The 20,842-nt window shown below is 43.0% G+C and overlaps 1 protein-coding gene across 2 annotated transcripts in view; it reads left to right on the top strand.

The window, feature by feature from the left end:
• The first annotated feature begins 290 nt into the window (after positions 1-290).
• LOC133382129 (cysteine-rich protein 1-like) overlaps positions 291-20,842 on the top strand; it is a 69,925-nt gene continuing 49,373 nt past the window's right edge. Inside the window, exon 1 of one of the 2 annotated variants that reach the window (XR_009761841.1) lies at positions 291-693. Coding sequence is in view for 1 of the 2 variants with exons in the window: in XM_061621823.1 (XP_061477807.1) it covers positions 14,369-14,411 (43 nt within the window). In the remaining variant the exon portion in view is untranslated. Of the gene's footprint in view, positions 694-14,368; positions 14,412-20,842 lie in introns of those variants that run through there. The other variant, XM_061621823.1, reaches the window with a different exon arrangement.

Here is a 20,842-nt window from a genome sequence, read left to right as displayed (position 1 = left end):
TGCCAGAGAGGTGGAGAGTTGCTTGCGGAATTGTCTGCCTCAGGCACCCAAATAACTTGTTTGGCCTTGAATATTACAAATCTTGAGTGCCATTTGTTGCTGTGCTTAAGCAGTGTTGGGAGTAAAGCACCAATACTTATAACAAGTAACCTGAAGGAGGGGGGGAATAGACTGAAAGGCAACCTGTTCTCTCTGTAGAAGCTCTGCAGGTTTGGGGAAAGATCTGCCCTGCCCCTTTTACTCCAAACAGCCTTCAGAAGCCTACACCTGATTCATTTTTTAGAAACTAATTCTTGTTTGTTTTTCTCAGGCTTTACTTCCTTTCTTCCTTTTTCCAGCTAGTTAGTATTAGTGTGTGTGAATGCTACCTTCATTACTCCATAAATGGCCACATGGATATATATACTCTGAATGGTTTTATTTCCCAGGAGTAATAAACCTTATTTGCTTTATTCTTTCAACCACCAATCTTACCAGACTACTCCTTTCTGCACATTCCATAGGCAGCAAAATACCTTGGCCCAGTCAGGAAGGAGGATATCAAAACATTCTTTGCCCATCTTTAGGGTTATATCTGATGTTGAAATGAATAATCATGACTAACTTAGGCCCATTCATTGCAGTGGGTGTACTCTGAGTAGGGCTTGGTTGGATGCCACCCTCACAGCTGAAAAAAAAGGAAGAATCCCACAGGTAAGTGATTAAGCTTGATTTTATTGGCTCTCCATTTATGTCACTATATGGCCTACAGTTTAAATCATGATAAAGAGTGCCTTTGGGTCCCTGAATGCTGGGGTGCCAGTAAGGTAGTCCACCACCCCCCAGCAATTCCTCCTGGGTTAAGGATATTTCTTTCTCTCTGTGTTATCCTATCTGTTTCTCAATCCAGTCTCCCCTGCCTAGGGTTGCCAGGTCCATAGCCTGAGACTGATCCTGTATCTTTAGGAGAAGAGGTCAGCCAAGTGCAGGTGTTCTTGCAACTCTGTAGTGGGAAAAACCACAAGGTGGAATTCTCCCTTCCTCCTCCACAACTTTTAAAGATACAGAAGACCTCTTGGAGGCTGGGCCTGGCAACCAAGAGGTCTTCTGTATCTTTAAAAGTTGTGCAGGGGGAGGGAGAATTCCACCTTGTGGTTTTTCCCATTACAGAATTGCAAGAACACCTGCACTTGCCTGACTTTCTCTTCTCCTAAAGATACAGGATCAGTCTCAGGCCACGAACCTGGCAACCCTACCCCTACCTATTCCTACCTGAGTGAAAGAGAAAGGAGTGATATTGGCCGAGTGCTGCTTGGAACATCAGCAGCTCTGCTGTCAGCAGTAGGGATGGGGCAAAGATTGCATTTAAAGTTGAATCTATTAAATTCACACTTTCCAAAACAGTATGAAAACTGAAACACAGCTGTCCTTCAAAATTTGTACTTCTCCAAAATTTGCGATGCGATTCTCCAACTAATGTTTACAAAAATGCATATATTAGGGGAAAATGTGCATAAAATGCATATATATTGGTGAAAATTACAAAATGCATTATATTAGGGAAAATTGCTTGCAAAAATGTGCACATTTGTCAAAGCTCCATACAAAAATGCATTTCATAGAAGTTCCCACTAAAATGCTGGGAAAATTTCATGAGGATTTTTTTTTTTAAATCACAAATTGCTGCAGAAATGTGGAGAACTGAGTTTAAGATTGGAACAATGAGAAATGGAGAGAACTGAAATGAGCAGATCCTCCCATCCTTAGTCAGGAGGTCTTGCAGTACAAACACATTTGAGTTTGGAAGGGCCGTGGGTTAGTGGTAGATCATGTGCTTTGTGAGCAGAATCCCAGGTTCAGTCCTCAGTGTCTCCAGGTAGGGTTGGAAGAGACCCCTGCCTGAAATCCCAGGGAACCACTGTCAGTCATGATTGACAATATTGAGCTAGATGGACCAACAATCTGACTTGGTATAAGGCAGATTCCTATGTTCCTACCTATTAGAGTTTGGTAAGTGGTTTAGTCAATTAAGGTTTGCCCCTCTGCCTTGGACTTGCCCTGCTGTTGTGGGTCTCAGACCTCTAGCTAGCCTCAAGAGGAGGGTGTATGGTTTCCTACCTTCTATGGTGAGAGGGTTGATGTCTAGGGTTGACTTAGATTGCGCTTCTCCAGTTTCCTTATTTATTATTGTTGTAGTAGTAGTTGCTGTAGAGAGCCAGTGTGGTGTAGTGGTTAAGGTGTTGGACTACAATCTGGGAGACCAGGGTTCGAATCCCCACATAGCCATGAAGCTCGCTGGGTGACCTTGGGCTACTCACTGCCTCTCAGCCTCAGAAGGTGGTAAATGGTAAACCCCCTCTGAATGCCACTTACCATGAAAACCCTATTCATAGGGTCGCCATAAGTCGGGATCGACTTGAAGGCAGTCCATTTTCAGCAGTTGCTGTTATTAATATTAGTATTTTAATTTATTACCTACCCTGCATCCTGAGGCCCCAGGGCAGGTTACAACAGTTTAATAATGCAAAATTAAAAGCAAAATTACCAATATCACAAAAATAGGGTAAGTCCTAAAAACATACACCTCAGGTGTCAAAGGCCAGGGTAAAGAAGTACATGTTCAGCATTCACCAAAAACTGTACAATGAGGTTGCCTGACACAGCTCTGTGGGGAAGCGGTTTCACAGTTTAGGGGCTGCCACAGAAAATGCCCTCTTCTGCCCCCCTTGAACTTTTGAGAGTGGTGGAACTGGTAATCTTAATATCCAAGAGGGTCTATAGGGAAGGAGGTGGTATTCCAGAGTTTGGGGTCTAAGTCATTAAGGGCTTTAAACACTTAAGCTTTAAGCACCTTAAATTGGGCCCAAAAATGAACTGGCAACCAATGCAGCTGTTTTAAACCAGGGGTTATATAAGTTCTGGCCGCTGCATTTTTGACCAGCTGAAGTTTCCAAGACATCTTGAAGGGCAGCCTCACACAGAGTGCATTGCAATAATTCAATCTGGGAGTTACCATAGCATGGAATACAGTGGCCAAGTCATTTTTGTCCAAACGGGGCTGTAGCTGGAGAGCCAGCCAGAGCTGGGAGAAGGTATTCCTAGCCACTGAGGCCATCTAAGCCTCCAGTGACAGTGCTGAATCCAGGAACACCCCCAAGTTGTGGACCAGCTCCTTCCAGGGGAGCGCAACTCAATCCAGGACAGGCTGTCTCCCCATCTCCTAAATGTGAGAACTTGGAAGACATAACACCTCTGTATTTTCAGGATTCATTCTCAATGTATTGGCCCCCAGGTAGCTCATCACCACTTTCAAGCACTGGTCTAACACCTCAACCATCTCTCCCGATTCAGATGGGGCAGAGAGACAGAGCTGGGTGTTATCTGCATATCGATGACGCCTCACTCCAAATCTCCTGGTCAACTCCCAGTGGCTTTATGTAGATGTTAAATAGTGTGAGGGACAAGATGGAACCCTGCAGAACACCACAGGACAGCTCCTATGGTGCCAAACAGTAGCCTCCCATAATTACTTTCTGGAAATGGCTCGGGAGGCAGGAGTGAAACCACTGAAGCACATTGCCCTGAACTCTCACCTCCCAGAGATGCTCCAGAAGCATACCATAATCAACAGTGTCAAAACCTGCTGAGAGATCAGGGATAACAAGCAGGGTTGCACTCTCCCTATCTCTCTCCTGACAAATGTCATCAACCAGGGTGGCCAAGGCAGTTTCAGTACCTTTGCCAGGCCTGTAACCAGACTTGAATGGATCCAAGTAATCAGTTTCCTTCAAGCATGCCTGAAGCTGGACCACAACCATCTTCTTAAGCACCTTGCCCACAAAGGGGATATTCACCACTGGGTGATAGTTGTTTAACTTTTGGGTCCAGGGAGGTCCTCTTAAGGAGGGGACAAACCACCACCACCTTCAAGGCAGATGGTAGCCCCCTTCCTCCACTGAAGCATTAATCACTTCCTAGACCCACACACTCAGCCCCTGGCTAGCTCTAAGAAGCCAAGATGGGCAAGAGCAGGTGGTTGGCCATACTTCTTCAGGCAGCTTATCCATATCCTCAGGCTCCAATAATTGAAACTCAATTGTTCTCACTAGAGAGGAGGGGCTTAAAGAACCTTTGGCTTATGACCCAGGTCATGCAGGAGTGAGTCACTAAAGGGAGCTAATAATTTCCTGGACCTTGCTAACTTCAAAGTATGGCTCCTGTTAAAAATTAAGTCATTGAGCAGGGGCCTACTTCATCAGACACATCTTTGTCATCTTCATGACAAATCTTCAAGACACATCTTCATCAGACTCTTCCCTTTGAAAGCTTGTGCTACAATAAAAATGTGCCACAGGACCCTTTGCTGGAAAACTTGAGCTTTAATGTCAAGTCACACTACTTTGATCTGATTTTGGTTTTCAGTTTTAGCAGTCCTGAACATTTTCAAACAACTCTGCAAGAGAATGCAAGGTAAACTTCAACCTGAAGATCAAGTCTTCTTTGTTCCCCACCTACCATCATCAGGCAGCAGTGAGTTCTAGCATCATCATATGCAGCAATCAGATGGGGACATTTTCCTACATTACCTTGGCAGCATATTAGTCCTTATGAAGTTACTCAGACAAAAGATGAGAATGTTGCATCTATCCATACTATTATAATATGGATGTAATAAGATTCCTTATTATCCAACATGGATGGCATAAGAATTGTCATGGCAGGTCCCAGGGCCTCTGAGAGGAATTTTATCAGAGGGTACAAAGTTTCTTTTGGGCCCCTTCCCTTCTCCATTAGTCATTCTGTTTTTATCCACTATGGTTTTATGCCATGAGCTGTAGCCTGTAAGGTCAAAAAGGGTATGGAAGACGAGAGAGGGGTGGAGTGGAGCGCTCTGTTAACTTTCTGCATTTAAGGCCTTATGCTCTTATACTCCCTCCATGATAAATATAAATATAAATAAATATAAATAAAATAAAAGAGGATCAGAGATAAGAAAGCACATTTGATTTGAACATCTTTGTTTATGCTACAATACAGATAAGGAGAAAGAATTCACATTGAAACAAGGTAGATAAACTTACTATTTACTTAAAAAAAACAGCTTTCCTGGCCTTTTTTTGTGAAAAATTTCGAATCACAGCATGAAAATGAATTGTTCTGGCAATGTTTGATTCAATACTTAGCCTGGCCAAATCCACAAGACGTTCCTGAGACATTGTAGACCTTAAATAATTCTTAATTAGCTTAAGTTTGCTAAATGACCTCTCTCCAGAAGCTACTGTTGCTGGATTTGTTAATAGTATTCTTAAGCTAACACAAACATTTGGAAACAGGTCACCAAGTCTGTACTCTGTTAACAAGTTCAACAGATCTAATGGCTTTAACTGTGCATTTACAAAATTTGCTTTATGTACTGAGGGTAAATGTTGCATTTTCCAAAATCATCACCATTAAGGTCAGCAGGATATTGCTCTGATAAAGATAAAGCTTTTCTCTCCACATCACTTTTGGACATGGTGAGATATTTCCACAAGAAATCAATTTTTTCTGCCAACTGCTTAACAGCATTGAAGCGGACAGTTAATCCTGCTATAACATTGTCTACCAAAACACTTTCTGAAGTAGGCCTCTTCTGGAGTATCATCTGTGTCATTCATTTCTTCCAAGTTAGCATCAGGTGTGCTGTCGTCATGCAGCCTTGCCCTCTCACACCTAACTCCATCACATCTATGGGAGAGTTTTATTTCTATATTTAGGTTTGACGCAACCAATTTGGCTTCATTCCACATGCATTTCCAGTTCTTTCGAAGTTTTGCCAGCTCTGTGAGGAGAGTTTCTATGTTTGCTACTTCAACATCCAGTGTGGCATCTCTAGCTTGGATGACCTTGTTGCAAATATCTATGCCAGCTAATATTTTGTACCACACGGCTGACATTAACACACAGGCAAAAGATGTCACATATAATAAAACTCCATGGACTTCATTTCTTGTTTTGGCCGTCAAATTTAGTTCTAGGAGGTCTTCCAGTGCTAATTTAATGCCAGGCAAGTGAGCTGCAAAAGGCTTTACACATTCAACACGATCTGCCATCTTGTTTCAGACATACAGGCATACCCCGCTTAACGTTGCTTCACTTAACGTTGCCTCGCTATAACATACATGCTCCATACGTTCCCATACCCTGCTTAACGTTCGCACGCTTCGCAATAACGTACCTTTTATTGGCATGATGCCGCTGCCATCTAGTGGTGTTTGCGTGCAGTACAAGTGAAGACAATTGCTTCACTTAAAGTAGATTTTCACTTAAAGTATACTCTCCGGTCCCATTGCGAACGTTAAAGCGGGGTATGCCTGTACCATGAAGAGAACAACCAATACGGTTTTGTAGTAATTCCCACCGCTTAGCACTAGAACTGAACAGGTGGTACACAGTTTGAATTGTTCCGAAAAAGGTTATTGCTTCAGGTATGCATTCAGCAGCATCATTTCCACATAAGTTGAGTGTGTGACAACCGCAAGGTGAAAAAATGGCTGTTGAGCATTGTTCTTGTATTTTTGCTTGTGCGCCGTTGTATTTTCCGGCCATATTTGCCTCATTATAGTAGCCTTGAGCTCTACAATCACTGAGAGGAATAGCATGTTCTTTCAATGTATCAGTTATCAACTGAGTAATTTCTTCCCCTCTTTTGTTGCTACAATCTGCAAACTTGAGAAATCTTTCTTGAATCTCCTACTGCGTTTCTTTTAAAAGTACGTATCTCAAAAGAAATGTTGTTTGTTCAATATGGGAAGAATCTGGTGTGGAATCTACTAGTATTGCAAAGTACTTTGCAGATTGCCTCTCAAGCAAAATGTGTTGTTTCACAAGATTCGAGCATTCTGCAATAAATTCATTTTGTGAGTCAGGGGACAGATAATGAACTTGAAGCCGCTCACTCCTTTTCTGTGACTCCTCTACACTTAGCACATGTTCCTGAAGGATGGGGTCCCACCTGGAGAGCAGTTCAATTGAGTCCTAAAAAGTTTCCATTGTTTGAATCACCAATTTGATGGAATGAACCAGTAAATGCTAGACCATGTTCTCCCAAGAAGAGTACAACATCAATGATGCGCTTTAAAAGGTTGTACCATTTCACAGCTTCAGTTTTGATTAATGCTTCTAAGATGATGTCAACTCCTGTCCCAGACAGCAGGCGCCTTTCTAGTTCTCACCAAGGTAGGTAACATTCTCTGTGACTATTGCCTTTTTCATGTTTTGGGATCCTGTAGGAAAGTTTCTGCCACTTCCCATTAGAATCCCAGCCTTCAGCAGATACCAGTGCACACTTAGACGCAGAAGTGCTAGTCTTGACTGTCTTGTGCCAAAATAATCGACATGGAAAGCAATATAAAGCTTGTTTCTGTTGACTCCAGACAAGCCAGTCTCTTACATGTAGTTCTCCATTAGTGCTTTGAAATTTCAGTATGCTTTCTGGGAACACTTGATTGCAGGTGTCTTTTGGGAATGTTTTAGGCAGAGGGATGTGACCATTCGTAACATACTTTTCTATTTCCTTTTGAGATGGAAACTTGGTTGTGATACATCCAGTGTCAAGACCTACATTATGATTACTCCTCTCATCTTCCAAATTCACTTCCACATGCATCTGTATGTCTGTTTCTTTCTGTTTTCCATTTTCATTTTCTGCATCTGCCCCTTCATCAAAATACTGTGCATGATTACCCAAATCAACTGCTCCTTGTTTGGGGATGAGGTTTCCAACAGTTTCTTCTTGCTCCAATTCTGTAGGTGAGTTCAATGAAAAAATTTTTGAAGCCGCACTTAATCCAAATTGAAAGAGCATTTGTTGACCCCCTTTTCCATTTTCCTCTCGTTCTTTCTTGTCTTTTCTTTTCTTTTCTTTTCTGGGCTCCTGATTTGTGAGAATACATTTTGGAGAGATGATTTTCTCATCGTGATAGGGTTTAAAGGCTCACACTGCTTACCTTATATGAGCCCTCAAACTGCATTTTTCCTTTCATACTAAAGGGGAAGGGTTAATCTAGCTTCCTAATGACCATGCCCTCTTAAGGTCAAAGTATCTCTTCCTCTTGTTACCTTGGCCACCGAGCATGCTCAGTTTCTTCCACAGTAAGTTTCATAAAAAATGAAAAAAATCCTCAAGTTTGATTATTTGTATTTTCAGAATCCAACAGAAATACAAATATTTGTTTGAACAATGTTATGCTTTTTTGCACAAGTTAGGGGCGAAAGAAAAAAAAGCACCATTTGTAGCAGGCTTGCAGAATGGGAGCCAGCAGGAAATGACATAACAAAGGGAGGAAAAGGGAGCTCCCCTCCTTTGGCTCCCGGGCCCCCTTTTTGACCCCGGGCCTAGGTAAGATGAACCCCCTGCACCCCCCTCTCATGGGCCCTGGCAGGTCCATGTGGACTAGCTGCTCTGGCTGTAACATCACCAGAAGGAAGCCTCAGATGAGATTTTTAAAAAGAGCGGTTTTTAAAAAGGTGGGAAGACAGACAGTGACAGCCCAAAATTGACTAATTCAAGATACACTGTGGATGCAGTGATAATCCATGATTTGGATTATAGATGTCCTAATTAAAATAAAAAAAGTTTCTGCACAATTATCATGGCAAGGAAGGAAGGAAGAAATGCAATTAAGCCCATTATTGCACATAATAGCAGCTCAGAACCATGTGAAATAGTTAATTGGCACTTTGAATGGGAACAAGGCACTACCAAACTAAGATGCATGGTGAAAATTATGCCACTTTTTTTGCAGATAAGTGTCCCAAACATGCAATACCACTTGTGGGGTGAAGTGGCAATTCCTATAGAAATACTAAGGAAGGTTTTGTACATCCTCAGACTGTGCTGACTCTAAATGTGGAGACTATTTTTGTACCTATCTTGGCTGACTCCATTTGATAGACCCATCCTCTACTAATTTATTTAACGCAATGGCCTCATCAAAGCATCCTATAGCAATGACTTTGCAATGCTTGAAGCAGTCCTTCCTTTCATCATTCAGAACAGAGGAGTCAGTTGAAACAGTGATAATTTTGGCAAGTGCATGTGCGTGTGTGTCAGTGCTCATATTGGGAACTATTTTCATCATCAACAGGATCAGGGCCTTTCTTAGCTGTGGAATGAATTAGAAATGTACTGAGGCAAAGAAGGAGCAATAAACTTTGTATGATGTGGACCCAGGATAGATGGATATACAGACACTGTCTCCGTATCGTTAGTGTGCAGTCCTGAGGACCCTTAAGAATACAGTAAAATAAAGATCCACACCCTCCTTTGAAGGAATTGGCAAACCTTCTAAAGTTAATAAAGATTTGCTATCTCCTGGGACGCCTCTGTGTTGAGTCCAATTGAATAATGTAGTGAGTTATTGTAGCAAAGGAAGTGAATGTAACATACAGCAGAAATCCTCTCATCTAAAATTAATAAGACAGGCTGCGGTTGCTCTATAGAGATGGGAAGGCAGCCTGCACACACAAAGGTATATTTTTCTTCAGGGACTTGGCCAAAGATGGGAGTAGGTCATGCCGTTAACCATGGCCCTGTTCAATGAGGTGGTAGAGCTACAAGGCCAAGACCTGAAGAACCTGCATGGCATTTTCCCCTTTTTATGTGACTGCAGCAACATCATGGATATTAAAGCCAAAATAAATATTTTGACACCATTAAAAAAATTACAACTTCACCATTCAGATTTTGAATGTGAAACTTTGAATTCAAAACTTGAATTTGTATTCTGAATGCATTTTTTTTTTACATCAAGATTTGAAATCAAGTATTTTAGGCTCATTGGGGGTCCTTCAACAGCTTTGGCAGCCGTCATCTTATAATAAATACTATTGCATGTCAACTATCCAGTTCAGTCAAAACTATGTATCATTACTTGTCAAATATAAATGATTGTCAAATATCACGTGTTACATAGAATTGGACCCAGACGTGTCCTCCAACAAATAGAAGGCCTCTTTTTGCTTGTGGAGCAGACTCCAGGCTTCCTCTGGAGGGAGGGGAGTGGCAATTTTTGCCAATTCTCCTTTATTTTTTCATGCCACCTCCTACACTGTTCTGGAGGTCCCCAACCCCTCAGAGGAGGTTTTCAGGGGCCACAGGGGAAAGGAGAAATGGGTGAAAATGGCCTATTCCTAGGGGTGGATGCATCTGTCAGTTCTGGCTTCTCTCAGTGTGTCCATTTTTCAGTCTGAAATTCCAGTTTGCTATATTTCCATACCACTTTGCAATTATTTTGAAGTCCTCACGAAAATTCATCAGAATTTTAATGCACATTTCTTCCCAAGATGCACAATTTTTTCAAGGAGTTTCCCTGAATATGCATTTCTATATGTTATTTTCCTTCTGTGCATTTTAATACACCCTTTCCCCAACATATGCCTTGTGGTGCATACCTTTTCATTGGAGAACTGCACTGCAAAGTTCAGAGAGGTACAAATTTCAAAGGCGCATTTCATTTGGTGTGTTGTTTCAGGAAGTGCAAATTAGGCAGGTTTGCATTAAAGCATGAACCAAATCCAATTTCTCCCCTATCCCTACTACCCCCTTTCTCCAGAGGGAACACCTTGCGAACGGAAGCCTGCTCATGGTCAGTATGGAGATCCAACCCGTAGAATATAAATATATATATGTATTCTGCAAATATCCAAGAGAATGAATGACTAGTGAATATTAGGCACCAAAAGTTGAGGAAGCGTATTTTTGGGGAGTAAATTTGTGTCAGCTGTAGAAATACTACTAGTGCAGTGTTTGCTGCTTGGAAGGAAGATCTGCTTAGCATTCTCTTCCCACGGTAACCATGCACCAGCTCAGGAAACTAGAGCTACAGGAACTGTGGGCTGTGAAAATAAAGAGGGCCACTTAAGAGGCTGGCAGGCTCTTGCCTGAGCCATGTATCAGGTAAGCTGCTCAAGAGTCCTAGAGCTAAGCACTGCCAGGAAGGAGAAACAACAAGGGGAAGGTTTCTAGGCAACCATGAATTCTGAAGCAATAGGCTATTAGCCTTTTCTGCTCAGCTGCATACATCAATCAAGCCAGCATCCCAGGAGGGTAGGAGCTAGGGGCAGCCCATGTATACTCAATGTTTCTCTCTGGCAAAATATTTACCTGCTAAAATGTCACCTTCTCCTTTGATCTGCAGCCCTCAGAGGGTCTGAGTTTCCTTCTCTGTAGTCAAAACTAGATGTACAGTAGAGGAAGGGTCTTCTGCTTGCTCTGAGAGACCAACTGAACTAGACCAATTCTCCCCCATTTCACATAGCCCGGCGTATATTTGGGATAGAACAAAACGTGGTAAGAAGGTGCACCTCTTCAATAGAAAAATCAGGGGACTCTTTTAGGTGTACACCTGAGGGTGTTGTTTTTTTTAAAAATTAAAATATCAGGTCTGAATGAACAAACACATGATGGCAAAGTATAGTGCGGAAGCCATTGGCTACAGCTAACTACCCTCAATCAATGGCAAATCAAAGTTTGCCTTTGTTTAATGTGTGAAAGGTCATTTATTGCCAGAATAAATTCAAACTGGATTCATGTGGTGTGAGGAGAGGTGGTCATAAAAAACTGAGCAAGTGAGAACTTTAAAAGATCTATAAAACAGAAGGGATCCTGTGGCCCTTCAGAATGATATAGCTGGACTACAGCTATCATAATCTGGGGCTGTTGGCTGTGGCTGATGGAGTCTGGCACTAGATTGGTCCCCCTTCCTATAAAAGAATGAATAACTCTGGATGCCTCATTTCTAGGAAACATAGACGAAAAGGGAGATCAGTGGATAGATGTTGTTGTGAAGCATAGAAATACATAGATATATCATTACGACAGGAAAGGAAAAGAACTGAGAAAGAACCAGGAAGATTCTTTTAAAAATCATATCCATCCAATTAATTTTTCTTTAAGAGTTTGGAGGTGGAAGAAATCTGGGCCACGGAATTCCATCCATTGTCAAAGCAGAAACAAGAGCTTTGTACAATATGATAAATATATTCTAATATATAACACAGTATAATAAATGGCACAGCTAATGTAATGATCAGGATTGCCCATGTTTTTTAAAAGTTAATAGCAGTCATGGAGAATGGGCAAATTGGATCAAGATCATGACATGGGGGGGGGATTGACTCCTTTCCCCCAGTGCAGTTTGTCCAGTCAAAGTCTCCCTCCCCACACAATCTGCTGTTTTTCTTGTTAAAGAAAACACGCAAGTGCTATATATTTTGTTGGAATGTATGAGGTTCAACTCCAACTTGTGGGTTGAGGCTACATGGGGTTAAAAAGGGTAGCTAGAGAGGAGACCTCTTGGTTGCTAGGCTATACCTATCTCTTTGATCTCCTGCTGTCTCATCCCTTCCTTCTAGACTGATATGCAGAAGAATGTTGATCCCAGTTCCTTTCCGCCTTCCCAGTCTTCTTTCTCTAGAGAGGGGAGCAGACATCTTTCCTTTGTCTCTCCCTTTCAACCAGCATGAGGGCTAGCACTGGGACCAGTGCCGGCTGCTCCAACATAGCTAGTTAGCTAGATATAGAACTCTTTCCTATGAAACATGTACTTCCAGAATAAAGTAGTTCTTTCTTATTTTAAAGCTTAAAGTCTCTGACTAATTTGCAGGGAAGGTAGAATCTTAGCAAAGATTCAAACACACACACATAAGCTCGCTCGATACTCTCCGTTCCGCTACGCAACTCTGCAGGTTCCTACAGGACATTGGGCCCAACGTCCTATATATTTTCCCTAATGTGGCAAGGAGTGACTGTGTGTGTGTGTGTGTGGGGGGGGTTATTTACATCAGGAAAGTGGTGAAGAAAGGGTTACTTCCCCTCTCCCCAGTGCCATAGTCCCAGTCCAGTCCTCCCCCTACACCTATTCCTGCTATTGAAAAGAGAGAGGAGATCCAACCACAGATCTCTCTGATGCCTCATCTAATTTGCCCCTTCAGGCAGCCTCTTTCATATCAGGGAAAATAACTGTTTGCCAAATATTGGGGGGAACACGCACACTCACACACACATTTAAGATGTTGCACGTTTGGTTTGATTTCAGCTATACTCTCTGAGATAGCAAACTAATTTTCATTATATAACTATGGCTCATTAGGTTTATCACCAGCTGCTACTTTCCTCACTGCAGCATATGCAAATCACAAACAGACACTGATGGACTCTGTTTTGTTATTCTCTTGGCCTCCTGCTGGCTTCTACCAATACCCCATTTGTCAGTTTTACCCTTTGCTCAGCCGCATCTTACACATAGGGTGTACACATAGAGCTGAGTATGTATCAAGTGGAGTGCATGTCCAGAACACTTGGAAAGCTGTAAAGTCCTACTGCATGGAGAGGAGAATTATACTGTTGTTAACCAATTGGGGCCCTATCTGCCCCACACATTTAAAGCAGTATCATGCCACTTTAAACCGTCATGGCTTCCCTCAAAGCATCCTGGGAACAGTAGTTAAGGGTGCTGAGTGTTGTTAGGAGAACCCCTGTTCCAGCCTTTCCCAAATAGTGGGCCCCCAGATGTTGTTGGACCACAACTCCCATCAGCCTCAGCCAGCATTGCCAGTGGTCAGGAAAGATGGGAATTGTGGTCCAACAACACCTGGTGGCCCACTAGTTGGGAAAGGCTGCCATATTCCCTTCATGGAGATACAATTCCCGGAGGTAAGGGAAGGTAGGGGACTGGTTGAGTTGGGAAAATGAGGTAAAAGCCCTAAGATCGTAAGGCAAGAATATGAGTAGAGACATGCTTACTGTTGTGCCGGTTCCTATGTGTCTCCATTTCTCTTTTCTGAAAATGGGGGCACATGATGCTAGTCAAACTCCACCCCCCATTATTCTAAAAGTTTGGTTGGATCAACTCCAGTGTGTTGTTTTAATTCAGCTTCAGGCAGATTTTGCAACTGATTGATAGATCATTTGTTGTCCAGGTGTGGCCAATGGAAACACTTTGCCGCAGAGACAGTGATTGGCCAGCACTTTGCTGTGTGCTGTCCTGAAAGGTCTGTAGTCAGCAGTGGGGAAGGAAGATGTGGTCAGCAGAGGACAGAACTGCGTCAAAACACAGCCAGAAAAACCAATCTGGCTGCTTTTCAATATCTGTGTGCTCACAGCCCCAAACCTGTCACAATATCTTTGTTTAAACATGAAGGTAGTTGGTTTCCTCTCTCCTGCCCTGCCACTACACACAGTGGACTCACTCATTTACTTATAGCCACAACATCCTGACTGAAAAGGCAGAATACATCACCCCACTGCCCCAGCCATGGTTTTCCTGTCAGTGTAAGGGAACAGAAACCTGCTAATTCAAACAGTGCTGCTGACTAGTGGCGAGTGGTTCCTAAAGTAAGACAAACAATGATTTCATATTGCCCCATGTGTGGAAAACCTGTCTACTTTGGTAAGTTTATTTCTCTCACCTACCTGTATTTAAACTGTAGCTCTCATGAGTTCATATGTGGAGGCTGGATATTAAAGAGCAGTACTTTGAGGCTCTAGAGACAGTGACAAGTCTGAAAAGCTCATGGTTAACAGACTGATCAGTGAAGGAAATAGATGTTTGCATGGTAACTAACGGTAAAGATATGATTTCATACTAACTTGCTTCCAGATCCTCTACTGTAGGAGGTTAGCACCAAAAGGGGGGTATTACAAAGGGGAAGGGCTATAGCTCAGTGGATAGAGCATCTGCTTTGCATGGAGAAGGTCCCCGTTTCAGTCCCCAACATCTCCAGGTAGAATTAGAAAAGATCCCTGTCTGAAACCCTGGAGAGCTGTGGCAAGTCAGTGTAGACAGTACTGAGTTAGATGGACCAATAGTCTGACTTATTAGTTCTGGTTCAGATTCTCTCTTATAAAAGAGAGTTGATGCAGGAAATTTGGGAATATTTTCCTCTATCAGTAAAACATTGTTCTTTTGATTCTGGGATCTGCCTGCCCAGTGGTTACATCCTCTTTGCCAATTCTGTCTCTGGTGCTTGAAGTTCAACACAGCATACAAAGGTGGGTCTGAACAGAAGAACAAACTCCACACGGCTACCTCATTAATTTTTGAGCTCTAGGCTATTTCAACAGAACTGCCTAATTGTTCCACTTTGTTTTCCCATAAAGAATGTACATCCGATCCTAAATTTGAAGTGCTCAGTATTGCTTTCATGGTCTCAACAATGGCCTTCTTCCAACTTATCCACCCCCCCCAACCCAGTGCACTGAGAATGATTCCTTTCTGTTAAAACTGCAGTTCCTGTATTGAAGTATATCGTGGCTGTTATGCAGAACTATCCCACTCATGCCAAGAAAAAAACCTGAACAGTTGAACAGCATACCCTTTTCAGAAAGTTATTAACTTGTAAAATAAATCAGAAAGCTGCATCCGGATTTAAATCATGAATAAGAACTGGTTTTGTAATATGGCCTCCTTCTGTCATATCTAGGCAAAGTCAGAATGCCTCCAGTAGCTAAAACAGTTAAATCAGTTGTGCCACACTCTTTTATGTTGCAAATTTTGTAATTCATCAAAAACCCACGGTATGGGTTGGAAGGAGGTTGAAGAGGGCATTTAGGGAGCAGAAAAGAGAGTTTGTGGGTCACTGTCAGTGGAAATATTCCTTCTTCCCATTTTATGGCTCTTCTCAGCAAGAGCACAAATAGTGAAACAAAACTTTTGCAAAGAATGCATTTGGGGATCTGGATGGGAGGATCTTCTAAGTTCCATTCTCCCTTACTGCTACACAAGCTAGAGGGAGCCCCCGGATGAAGAAGCAGCAAGGCCCCAGCTGACAAAGTATCAAGGTGAGTTAAGCAGCAAAGCTAGAAGAGGATAAGTAACACCCATTTATTAAATTTTTTTATTAAAACAACTCAGAGTAATAAGGGCATCATATGGTCACTGTGAGCTAGGAGCCAAACCCTGAAAGAATGTATAACTTAGGAGCAGTATTCTAGGGGTAGAAACTTAGCCCATAGAAAACTAGTTTTCAACACTTATCCTAGCAGGAAAGCTTGAGGAGACATAGTAAACTAGGCTAAACTCCAGTTTTGGAGAAGGGATAAAAAGGAAAACCCACCAATCCATACAGTGGGAGAGAGAGTGCAGTTTTAAAAAGGGGAGGCTTAGCCTTCCTTAAACACACACACATACCCAACAATCTGTCTTTTCCTAGATTAAAAAAATGTTAGGCTGTTCTAGGTGAAAAAAAGACTCATGTAGAAGTTTCAGCCTCCTGTTGAGATTAAAAGCAGCTAAAAGCTAGTCTAGTTTGTCCAGGCGAGAGTGCAAGGCACCATATCAAATGACGGGATCTTGCATTGATAAAAGTGTGTGTTGTCTGCAAATAACATAAAAATAAAATAAAAGCTAGTTAGCTTTTCTTAGTATCATTAGTAAGGGTTTTTAAACAGGCCTCTCTCAGGAAGGAAGGCTGAGTTAACTCCCAAGGAGTTAATCCCCAATTGACAATTGAGCCATCAGCCTCACTTAATCCACTACTTTTGCGCACTTTACTGCAGTCCCCAACCTTAGGGGGCTAAACTGACTAAGAGCAAGGATTTAATCCACACATCATGAATTTATTGGCTGGCAGCAGTAGCTGGGAGAAGCCAGCCACACATTTAGAACACCCTAGCAAGGGAGCCTGCTTAACTGCCAGCCCCCAGATGACAAAGCATCAAGGTGAGTTTAGCAGCAGAGCAAGTTTGGCACCAGGGTGAGGAGGCCAGGGCATCTCTCTGCCTGTCTGACTCTTGACCTGAACAAAACCTTAGTTTTCAATAAATTAACTCAATAAACTACAAAACCAATTATGCAGGTAGGAAGCCAGCACAGGGGTGAGGGCTTTCCAGTGTTTCGCACTGTCTGTAACATGTATGACTATCTGAACTGAGTCTAAATCCTAGCAAGATGGAGATGCTGTGGTTTGGTGGTTCCCGAGTTCAGTTAATTGGTCAGTTGCCTGCTTTGGATGGGGTTATACTCCCTCTGAAAGAGTAAGTCCATAGTCTGGGGGTGCTCCTAGATCCATCTTTATTGCTAGAGGCCCAGGTGAACTCAGAGGCTAGGAGTATCTTTTACCAGCTTCAGCTGGTAAGACAGCCGCAGCTGTTTCTGGACTGGGATACCCTACCACTGTTGTCTATCCATTGGTAATCTCCAAACTGGATTACTGTAATACACTCTATGTGGGGCTGCCCTTGAGGTTGGTCCAGAAGCTGCAGCTGGTGCAAAATGCAGCTGCGAGACTGCTCACTGGGGCAGGGTATTGCCAACATGTCACCCTGTTGCTGAAAGAACTGCACTGGCTGCCCATTAGCTACTGGGCCAAGTTCAAGGTTCTAGTTTTGGTGTAGAAAGCCCTATACAGCTTGGGACCAGGATACCTAAAAGACTGTCTTACCCCTTATATACCCAGTCGATCACTGCGCTCTGCAGGTGAAGGCCTCCTGCACATACCATCTTATCAGGAGGTCCATTCTGCACAACATAGGAAACGGACCTTTAGTGTGGTGGCACCTACCAGGGAGATCTTGAGATGAGAAATGCAATTGAGAAAGCATCCAAACTAGAAAATGTTGTAGTAATGGGTGACTTCAGCTACCCTGACACAGACAGGCTATGTAAGTATTCTAGTCATGACAAAGAAGCAAAATTTCTAGACATCCTAAATGACTCTGCCCTAGAACAGTTGGTCATGGAACCGACCAGAGGGATGGCAACCCTGGACTTAACCTTAAGTGGCACCCAGCGGTGTGAGATGTAAGCATTGTCAAAAACAATTGGGAACAGTGACTATAGTGCTATTAAATTTCAAAAAACTTCCCAAGAATGAGGAGATTAGTAAAAGGAAAGTTGAAAGACAAAGTCCAGAGGGTCAAATAGCTCCAAAATGCTTGGGAGGTGTTTAAAAACACAACAATAGAAGCTCAACTGGAGTGTGTACCTCAGATCAGGAAAGGTCTCACGAGGGCCAAAAGGATGCCTGCATGGTTAATGAGCAGAGTCAAAAAAGAGCCACCCTGGGTTCCTACTGGGAGGAAGGCTGGGATATAAATCTAATGGTAGATTAGATTAGATAGATAGATAGATAGATAGATAGATAGATAGATAGATAGATAGATAGATAGATAGATAGATAGATAGATAGATAGATAGATAGATAGATAGATAGATAGATAGATAGATAGATAGATAGATAGATAGATAGATAGATAGATAGATAGATAGATAGATGCAAGAAGGTTTACTTCAAAAAATGGAAGTCTTGTCCAAAGGAGGAAAACAAAAAGGAACACAAACTCTGGAAAAAAAAAAATTCAAGAAGACAATAAGGGATGCTAAAATAGAATCTGAGGAGCACATTGCTAAGAACCTAAAAACCAAGAAAAAAATCTTTAAATATATTCAAAGCAGGGAACTGTCTTGGGAGGCAATTGGATCCTTGGATGATAAGAGAGTCAAATATATACTAAAGCAGGATAAGGAGATTGCAGAAAAGCTAAATGGCTTTTTTGCATCTGTCTTCACAATAGAGGATATAGGGCTGATCCCTGAACCTGAACTAACATTTGCAGGAAGGCAATCTGAGGAACAGAGGCAAATAATGGTGATGAGAGATGAACTTCTAGGCTTAATAGACAAAATAAAAACTAACAAATCACCAGGTCCAGATGGCATCCACCCAAGAGTTCTCAAAAAACTCAAATGTGAAATTGCTGATCTTTTCACAAAAATATTTAATTTGTCCAACCTCCATACCTGAGGACTGGAAAGTGGCCAATGTAATGTCAGTCTTTAAAAAGGGATCCAAGGGGGATTCTGGAAATTATAGGCTGGTTAGCTTAACGTCACTCCTGGGAAAACTGGTGGAAAGCATTATTAAAGATAAATTAACCATGCATATGGAAGAACAAGCCTTGCTGAAGCAGAGCTAGCATGACTTTTGCAAAAGAAAGTCCTGTCTCACTAACCTATGATAATTCTTTGAGAGTGTCAAGAAGCATATAGATAAAGGTGATCCAGTGGATGTCGTATACTTAGACTTTCAAAAAGCGTTTGACAAGGTACCTCACCAAAGACTCCTGGGTAGGCTTAGTAGTCATGGGATAAGAGGAGAGGTCCTCATGTGGATCAGGAATTGTCTTAGTAGCAGGAATCAGAGAGTAGGAATAAATGGACAGTTCTTCCAATAGAGGGCTGTAGAAAGTGGAGTCTCCCAAGAACCAGTATTAGGAGTTTGGGACCTATGCTTTTAACTTGTTCATAAACAACTTAAGGTTAGGGGTGAGCAGTGAGATGGCCAAGTTTTCTGATGATACTAAATTGTTCAGGGTTGTTAAAACAAAGGGATTGCGAAGAACTCCAAAATGTCCAAGGAGCTGGTGGTGATGAAACGCGTGAGACGGAGACTAGAGCGATGTTGGCGGAAGACTCGGAGCGAGTCTGACTGAACACGGGCTAGAGCCGCTTTGAAGGCCTACTCTGTGGCAATGCGGGCAGCAAAGAAATCTTTTCTGTCACCATGGCATCTGCAAGGAGCCAGCCAGCGGAGCTGTTTTGAGTGGCCAGAGGCCTTTTACATTCCGGCCCTCGTGAAGGCAATATGGACCACTCAACAGCCCGCTGCCAAGAGTTTGCATGGCACTTTGCAGATAAAATCGCTCAGATTCGTTCCGACTTAGACGCTATAATTGATACAGTTCCAGGGGATGTAACTTTGGCCTCTGTCTGTCCTGTAATGATGGATTCGTTTCAATCTGTTCGACCCGAGGACATGGACAAGATTCTTGGCGAGACGAGGGCCACCACATGTCTGCTTGACCCTTGCCCTTCCTGGCTTATAAGAAGTGCCAGAGAGGGTCTGGCTGAGTGGGTACAGAGAGTGGTTAATGCCTCCTTATGTCAAGGCAGAATGCCAGGTTGCCTAAAGGAGGCAGTGGTAAGACCTCTGTGAAAAAAGCCCTCCCTGGACCCCTCTATAATGGATAATTACCGGACAGTGTCCAACATTCCATTCTTGGGGAAGGTAATAGAGTGTGTGGTGGCCTCCCAGCTTCAGGGATTCTTGGATGAAACAGAGTATCTAGATCCATTTCAGTCTGGTTTCAGGCCTGGTTATGGGACAGAGACGGCTTTGGTTGCCTTGGTGGACGATCTACACAGAGAGCTGGACAGGGGGAGTGTGTCCCTGTTGGTTCTCCTGGACCTCTCAGAGGCTTTCGATACCATCGACCATGGTATTCTTCTGGGTTGCCTTGCGGGGATGGGACTCGGGGGCACTGTTCTGCAGTGGCTCCGTTCCTTTCTGGAGGGATGAACCCAGAAGGTGGTGCTGGGGGATTCCTGTTCGACCCCTTGGCCGCTTGCCTGCGGGGTCCCTCAGGGTTCAGTTTTGTCCCCTATGCTATTTAACATCTACATGAAACCGCTGGGAGTGGTTGTCCGGGGGTTTGGTGCCATCAATATGCTGATGACACCCAACATTTCTCCTTCCCACCTACTTCCAAGGAAGCTGTCTTGGTTTTAAACCAGTGCCTGGCATCAGTGGTGGACTGGATGGGGGCGAACAAATTGAAGCTTAATCCAGATAAGACAGAGGTGCTCCTGGTCAGTCGTAGGGTGAATCAGGGAATGGGGATACAGCCGGTGCTGGATGGGGTTACACTCCCCCTGAAGACACAGGTTCACAGTTTGGGTGTGCTCCTGGACTCAGCTTTAAACCTGGACTCCCAGGTTTCTGCGGTGGCCAGGAGCGCTTTTGCACAGTTGAGACTAGTGCACCAACTGCACCCGTTCTTTGAACCGTCGGACTTGGCCATGGTGACACATGCCTTAGTTAC

This window comes from Rhineura floridana, chromosome 1 (genome assembly GCF_030035675.1).
Source record: "Rhineura floridana isolate rRhiFlo1 chromosome 1, rRhiFlo1.hap2, whole genome shotgun sequence".
NCBI lineage: Eukaryota > Metazoa > Chordata > Lepidosauria > Squamata > Rhineuridae > Rhineura > Rhineura floridana.
The sequence above is the reverse complement of the archived record's forward strand: the minus strand, read 5'-3'. Positions and strand labels throughout refer to the sequence as shown.